The following is a 7,919-nucleotide window of genomic DNA, read 5'->3' as shown; positions in this document are numbered from 1 at the left end:
CCCTAAAGACTCCACAAGAACACTACTAGAAACAATAAGCATATACAATAAAGTTTCTGGATACAAAATCAACGTTCAAAAATCCATAGCATCCCTACACTCTAACAATGAAGTGTCAAAATAAGAAGTGAAAAAAATAATTCCTTTTGCAATTGCAACAAAAAGAATCAAATACCTAGGAATAAATCTAACGAAACATGTGAAGGACCTATATAATGAAAACTAGAAGACCTTATTAAAAGAAATCAAAAAAGATACAAAGAAATGGGGAGATATTTCTTTCCATTTGGATTGTTCTTGGATTAGAGGAATCAACATAGTTAAAATGACCATATTACCTAAAGCATTATAAAGATTTAATGCAATCCCCATCAAAATCCCATCAGCATTTTTTTAAAGAAATAGAATGAAAAATCATCAGATTTGTATGGAAGCACAAAAGACCCCGAATTGCCAAAGCCATCCTGAGAAAAAAGAATGAAGCTGGAAGCATCACTCTGCCTGACTTCAAATTATACTACAAAGTGACAGTAATCAAAATGGCATGGTATGGGCAGCAAAACAGACACACGAACTAGTGGAACAGAATCAAAAGACCAGAAGTAAACCCATACTCATATGGGCAAATAATTTTTGATTAAAAAAAGCCAAAAACATACAGTGGAGAAAGGAAAACCTCTTCAATAAATGGTGCTGGGAAAACAGGAAGGCCACCTGCAAAAGAATGAAACTAGACTGTTGTCTATCACCACACACCAAAATTAACTGAAAATGGATTAAAGACCTTAATATAAGACCAGAATCAATAAAATGCACAGAAGAAAACATAGGAACTAAACTCAAGGACCTTGGATTTAAAGAGGATTTTATGAATTTGACCTCAAAGGCAAGAGAAGTAAAAGCAAAAATAAATGCATGGGACTACTTGAAACTAAAAAGCTTCTGCACAGCAAAAGAAACTGTCAACAAGGTAAAGAGACAACCGTCCAAATGGGAAAATGTATTTGCAAGCAATGCCTCTGATAAGGGCCTAATATTCAAAATATACAAAGAACTTATACAATTCAATAACACCAAAAAAAACAAACGATCCAATCAAAAAATAGGCAGAGGACCTGAACACACACTTCTCCCTAGAAGACATATAAATGGCCAATGTATATATGCGAAGATGCTCAATATCACTAGATGTTATAGAAATGCAAATCAAAACCAGAAGGATACCATCTCACACCTGTTAGAATAGCTATAATCAACAGGACAAATGCTGGAGAGGATGCAGAGAAAAAGGAACCCTCATACACTGCTGGTGGGCCTGCAAATTGGTACAGCCACTATGGAAAACAGTGTGGGGTTCCTCAAAAAATTAAGAATTGATCTACCATATGATCTAGCAATCCCTCTACTGGGTGTTTACCCCCAAAGACTTGAAAACCCATATCCAAAGGATATTTACACACCAATGTTCATAGCAGCATTATTCACAGTGGCCAGGACATGGAAGCAATCGAGTTGTATGTATGTACCACAGCTTCTTTAGCCAATCATCTATCCTACAAAGAAGGATAAAGAAGCTGTGGTACATATATACAATGGAATATTACTCAGCCATAAGAAGAGATGAAATACTGTCATTTGCAACAACATAGATGGACCTTGAAATAATCATGCTAAGCGAAATAAGCCAGGCAGAAAAAGTTGAAAATCACAAGTGAGATATAAATCTAAAAGCAACAAATGAACAGGACAAACAGAGACTCATGGACATAGATAATGAACTAGTATTTACCAGAGATGTAGGGGGGAGGTGGAAGGGGGGAGGTAGACGGGGAAAATAAATTTTAAATTATTTCTTCTTTTAAAAACAATAAATAATAAATAAATTAATTAAATGTCCTATTGCCCCTGGGGACCACATTTCTGTATGTAAATTCCCTATTAAACTCATTAACCAACATACTGGACTTGTCTGCCTCATTCTTTGGTCTCTTGGCTCTTTCACCATTTGGGGGCCACTTTACATATACGGCCCTTTCACCCAACGATGTTAAATTGTGTACCAAAGTGACATACACAGTTTGAAAACATATCTCAGAGTAATATAGTTTAACTCTACCATAAAAAAAATACTGAGTCTTATCAGTTTATTTAAACTACTTCATATTTCTGAAATATTCAACCCATGTACACATTTGTATATTCAGATAAAGATTTGTTTTATCAGATAAGTATTCATCATCCCTTTTAAGTATCCAACTGAACTTATTCTGTAGAGGATACAAAGGAGATAGGCACTACCTCTGGAGCTTAGAGTCTCTCTTTCTCTCCCTTTTGTGGAGACCAGAGCACAGATTCAGACTCTATCTCCTACCAAGACCAGACTCATGTCAATCTGGGAAGTGGGACAGATGAAACCTATTACCCATCAATATCTTCTTCTATGAAACCAATATATTAATATAGGTTGGCAAATGCCTTTATCATATCAATGCATTGCTTATCTGAGGTGCAAATCCAAAAGAATGTGTATGTCTGGTGTGCAGGCTAATTTCGCACTTAAAACTATACCCTAAAATTAATGAGGCTCACAGATATTGAGCATTTTTGACATGCTAATCCTATAACATTATATGTATACATTCATTTAAATTATAACAATGCTGAGTTAGATACTGCTACAATGCTGAGTTAGATGATAAATTGAGTCATCGTCCTAGGTTCACAGGTATTCAGAGTCAGGGCTAGAATTTAAACCCATGCAGTCTGATTCCAGAGTGCACTTTCTGGTGGGAACAATTAAGATCTAGTCTCTTACATTACACTGCTTGCTGACTTTCTTCTTCACTTACTCATTCAGGCTTCAAATAATTATTGTATGCCTACTATGTACCAGGTTCTGTATTATGTGTAGGAAATGAGAACATAAATAAGACGTAGCCTCTTCCATATTTATGGCATATATTGCCCTCAGTTTCTTCCTCCGATTCATGATTTCATTGTTTTATCTTTACATCAGTTCAGACTGTTGCTTGATGTTAAATGTGTCCAAATAACTTTCTAAAAATCCTGATCCTTTGCCTTTCAATATTAAATAAAAGCAGCAGCATCTAGGTCCTACTTCTTAATAAAATGCCTTTTTGATAGCACAAAGCAAGGTTTCTTTTTGTTTTAATTTGAGAGTGTTTCAAGTCCAACTTAGTTCCATCATTTATCTCCTGGCAGCTTGATAACCAGGGACCAATAACTCTCTTATCTGTGGGCTGTTTAATGATGATATAGTACTACCCTGGGAACAATAGACTAAGGCCCTTTTCCAGATGCCATGTTTTAATACTTTCGGCTGGAAAGAACTTCACTATGTGAAATTTATTATTTTAAGTCAGGATTCGGTCTTATTCAGAAAAAAAAAAAAAATTGACCTCTGGAGTGCGGCCTCCTGCCTTTCTGGCACTAGGCCAGATAACCATCGAATTTGTAGTTTTTCAGACAGAAAGAAGTTAGAAACGGACACATATGGCTTCAAGAGCAGATAAGTGTGTCAAGATTGAGAGGAATTATAAAAACTGCAATAGAAATCGCTTTAAAAAAAAAAGTCACCTCCTGTTGTACAAAGCACCCCAATCTCTTCCTTTCTCTGGTGTCCTTTGCCAGGTCTCTTTGACAGCCCCAGGTCCAAGAGGCACCAGACACCAAGCACCTCTGGGTTTTGTGGGTTTGCCGCCTACAGGTAATTATGCTAAAAGTCTCCATAGGTAATTACGCTACAAGTCTGTAGTATTGATCTTATACTTTAGTACATTTTGCATTTTATATTAGATATTTTTCTTTGCTCCTTGAGGACAAACATGTTAAAGATTCCTTTGTGTATAAACAGAATAGCAAAACATAAAGCAGTCTGTGGGCTGGAGTCTGTGTTAACGAGACGGGCATAGCTTTAAACACAGCATGCACACGCTGCAAGGCCTACAGTTTGAAGTGGTTAGGGTGACAGAGCAGGGTGCAAAGAAGACTTAGTGCAACTTCATCCGTAATTAAAAATAAAAATGCTAAATCATCAACTCAAATTAAATAGCAAGTATGTAAAATTAAAATAATTTACTCTTAATTTTAGAAAATGTTTTGTTCTTTTTGAGGCTTTTGCTCTGCTAGCTCTGAGGACTGTGCTTAGTAGGTGTACTGAGTTATCCTCTACTGTGGGTAATTCCACTTAAGTCACTTCCAACCTAGGGATTCAAGGGGGTCAGGACAGAGAGGTGGACTAAGGATACCACCCAAAACTGGGTGTAATTTGCCCTTCCCGGTCCACGAAGCTGGCACTGTGGTTGGAAACCTGTGGGCCTGGCCGTGCTAGTGGGTCGGCTTAATTTAAAGGTGCTCTGAGCCGCCCTTTCCTGCTTTGGAAGGCTGTGGCTAGATCGGGTGAGGCAACGTGAGCCTGGGCGCTTGTGGAGAAAAGCCGTGAGCAGCTAAAGGTTGGCCCCTAAAGTGGGACAGAACCAAGCAGCGAGGACCGGCATTTCGGTGGCCGCCGGCTTTGGGCGCCCTGGCCGCGTAGCGGACAACGCCGCCCGCCCACTCGAGCACGAACTACAACTCCCGGCGTGCACTGCACCGGCTGGCCTGACAGCGAGCGCCGTGCTCGACTCTCTCGGCCGCTTGCGGGCCCGCCAGCTTCTTATCGACCCTCGCTGCGCATCCCCCTCTATTCCGACTACCGGGGACTCGCCTCCACCAAAGCAAAGAAGCTTGCCAAATTCAATCCAGCGGTTCCAGCCAATAAAGTGTGCGGACTCAAGCCACGTGACAGTAGCGGGGCGGTGCTCGGGCGGTGCCCTGATCTCTATGGTTTTCGCGGCTTGCTTAGAGGGCGTGTGGTCCACTGGAGGACTCACTCTATCCTTCCATTACCTCACTGCCTCTGGTGGCTGCTGGGATACCGGAGGACTCGGGCCCCGGCTCGACTCAGTCCTCCAGCTGCTAGCGGAATACCTCCAGTTCTTCCTGCCACCGCCTGTCGCTTCCTCCTCCGTCCGCCCAGCCGGCCTTCCTCGCCTCGCCCCGCCCCGCCTTGCCCGCGCATCTGGCCTGCTCGCGGGCCCGCTTCTCTCGAGAGCCCCCACCCAGGCGCATGGCTCCATGAAGCAGGAGGAGAAGGCAGAGCGCGAGAGGTCCCGTCCGCCCCGGCTGCGCCTGGGCCAGGAGAGAAGGTGAGAAACTCAGGATGCACCTCCTCCGCCGGGCCCAACTCCCTCGGGCCGCCACCGCCGGGCCCACCGGGCCCCCTCTGCGGGTCGAGCGGAGCAGCCGGGGCGCGTACCCCTGGGGTCCGGGCAGCGTGGGGGAGGGGCTCCCGGGCGTCGGTGGGAGGAGGCGGCGGGCGGGCAAGGCCTGCGGGCCGCGTGTCCCAGCTGAGTGCGGAGGTTGGGAGGTGCTGCTGGGGAGGGAGCGGGCGGACGCCCGTGCCCTGGCCACTAGGCGAGGCTCCCGCTCCTTTCCGCACGCCCGCCACGAAACAGTCTCGGGTCCGCATAAAGTTTGGTGGTCTCCGGCGCCGCCTGGCGGCCCTTCCCCCGCCCCCTCCCCCGCCGGGTGTCTGGATTCCACCCCCGCGGCTTGGCCCTCGCTGCCCTACCCGTCGCTGGGTCGTGTCCCCAACTCCTCCCAGCTCTTCGTACTCTCCTTCCCACTCCTTTTTTTCTTACCTTTCCCTTTTCTTTTGGCCTACTTTTCCCGGCCTTTCCTTTCCCCACTCTGTCTTGTCCTTCTCTTGCTTCTCTTTTCACACGCACGCTTTCTTTTCCTCTGTTCTTTTTTGCCAACCTCAGCCTCCTTTCTTATCCACCTATTGCCTCAGTTTTCATTGTCTCTCCACCTTATACTCTTAGGATTTTATGCCTCTCTGCTTCCAGTCTGTGGAGTTTGCCCTTCATTCGCTGCCCTTTTCCATTCCGTGTCCTGATCTGAACTTCTCACTTTACCACACTCCTTTCCTCTTATCCCTGTGGGCCTATCCTCTTTCACTGCCCTCTTCTTGGATAGAGTGGGTGGGGCCTGGAGTCTCCTGTTTACTTCTTTGGGAATAGGTCAATTCTCTACTACTGGGGAGAGTGAGGAGAGTTAGCGAGAGATTATGAAGAGATTTGTGCAAGACTAAGAATAAAGATGAATTTACCAACAGTTATCTCCATCTGGAGTGACAGGATGGCCTGTCCTCAGGACCTTGGCCTGCTGTCCAGTAGTTCTTCAGCACCATCTTTGCAGAGAATTTGGGAATATGTTTGTATTCTGAAACCAGTGCAGAGTCTCGAAATGGTATATCTTGGCCTGAGAGCAAGTTTTGATCTAAAGTAGTGGTAGAGGAAGTTTTAATGTCTGTCTCATGTTCAGGTTCAATAAAACCTTTGATCCTCAGTGTCCTCTCTTGTAATGACGCCAAGGATGAGGTGATTCAGTGTGTGGGACTGCCATTGCCACCTTACATTTAGATTTTGAAGTAAGGAGAGCCTTTTCCTTAGCTTTTTTTTTTTTTTTTTTTAAGAAATTGCTCTGTTGAGTTGTAGTTTTTCAAAAACCATCTCTTACCTCTGCACTACCTTGATTTTGTTCATTCACTGCACCTGCATTTCCATCTTAGGTACAGGAAGAAGGAATGGAATCGGAAGGAAGAAAATTCATTTCAGAGACAAAATAGCTCCCCTCCTCTGTTATAGCTGTTCCCCTGGCAGTACAAACTTTCTGCTTTCAGTGAGTATTAACTTGGACATACTTAGAATAGAATTTTGTTGCTTTTTTTTTTTTTTTTTTGTCTTAGGCCTCTGTTAGGACTTTAAAATGTAGGTTTACTTTGTTGACATATATTTTTCTACTTCTATGAGGGGGTCCTAATGTTGATGAAGTTCCTTCCACTTGCTTCTAAAATAATTTAAATATGTGAAGATAATTTATTGTTTATAATCCCATTAGAGTGATGTAGATGGTGGTACAGCATTATACTTGCCCTCTATGTTTTAATATATAAGTCTGGCTCTGTCCTCTTCCCAAATTCTTTTTTTTAAGACAAACAAAGATCATAACTCAAAGGTTAATGCAGTTCCTATCAAAGTCAGTTATTGGGTCTCTTCCGTGCAGTTATAATCTTCAGAGATTTTTGGAACATTTCGCCCTAAATCTGCTATGGTGATACTGTCATCTTGGAAATTGTTAACAAAGTTCTGGAAAATTTTTTACTACTGTTGTGTCCCTTGAGTTTATTAATAACACTCGTAAGAGAGTTTTTCAGAGTGCTTCACATCTTAATGGAGCCTCACAAACCCTTTGTGAGGGAGGCAGAGAACAAATATTTTCATTTTACAAATGGAAGAACTGAGGCCTAAAACAATCTGGCCCCTTGCCATAGGTCACATTAAGGGAGGGGATCTGAAAACAAAACAACGTTTGACTTCTATATTCATTTTTTCTTAAGTTGAAGTGAAAATGTATAGTCCTGTGCATTTTTCTAAAACTTTTTAAAAAGTAGTTATATGGGTATGTATATATTTTTCAGAGAAAAATTTCACCTAGCAAGTGTTTTTGGGTATGTGTATGATGTATATGATGAGGTTTCAAAAATATAGAAATGATTATTTGAAATGATTATCAGAATGTTTGTGGGTTTTTCACCTGACTATTTTTAGAATAGTTCCATAGTAGGCCAGAATTACAGTTCAGGTGCAATTTCTCTACTCATATAATACAATAATTAAATTGAATTTTAGTTTAACTCTGTCACAAAGGAAACAATATGTTCTCTTCTTTATAAAGCTTGAATGGAATGGACATCCGGACACTAAGGAAATAAGAGAAGGAAATTCAGAGACCCTATTTTTCTTTGTCTCTTTCCTACCTCACAAATCTGTTTTCTTTGTTATAAGGTCATGCCC

At 42.3% G+C, this 7,919-nt stretch overlaps 2 protein-coding genes across 7 annotated transcripts in view; one reads left to right on the top strand and one right to left on the bottom strand.

Moving 5' to 3' along the window:
- Window positions 1-6,506, bottom strand: part of LOC105294453 — a 30,346-nt gene extending 23,840 nt beyond the window's left edge. For 3 of the 4 annotated variants that reach the window (XM_023532674.1, XM_023532673.1, XM_011363668.2), the window contains exon 1: window positions 4,909-5,173. In XM_023532674.1, the coding sequence (XP_023388442.1) occupies window positions 4,909-5,138 (230 nt within the window). In that variant the 5' untranslated portion in view covers window positions 5,139-5,173. Of the gene's footprint in view, window positions 1-4,908; window positions 5,174-5,702 lie in introns of those variants that run through there. The other variant, XR_002781215.1, reaches the window with a different exon arrangement.
- AMMECR1L (AMMECR1 like) overlaps window positions 5,071-7,919 on the top strand; it is a 19,201-nt gene continuing 16,352 nt past the window's right edge. Inside the window, exons 1-2 of one of the 3 annotated variants that reach the window (XM_011363671.2) lie at window positions 5,071-5,207; window positions 6,635-6,744. The gene's annotated coding sequence lies outside the window, so the exon portion shown is untranslated. Of the gene's footprint in view, window positions 5,208-6,634; window positions 6,745-7,919 lie in introns of those variants that run through there. The other 2 variants (XM_023532672.1, XM_023532671.1) reach the window with 2 other exon arrangements.

The sequence above is a fragment of the Pteropus vampyrus genome, unplaced genomic scaffold (genome assembly GCF_000151845.1).
Source record: "Pteropus vampyrus isolate Shadow unplaced genomic scaffold, Pvam_2.0 Scaffold87, whole genome shotgun sequence".
NCBI classification, from domain to species: domain Eukaryota; kingdom Metazoa; phylum Chordata; class Mammalia; order Chiroptera; family Pteropodidae; genus Pteropus; species Pteropus vampyrus.
This window is presented reverse-complemented; position numbering and strand designations above follow the sequence as displayed.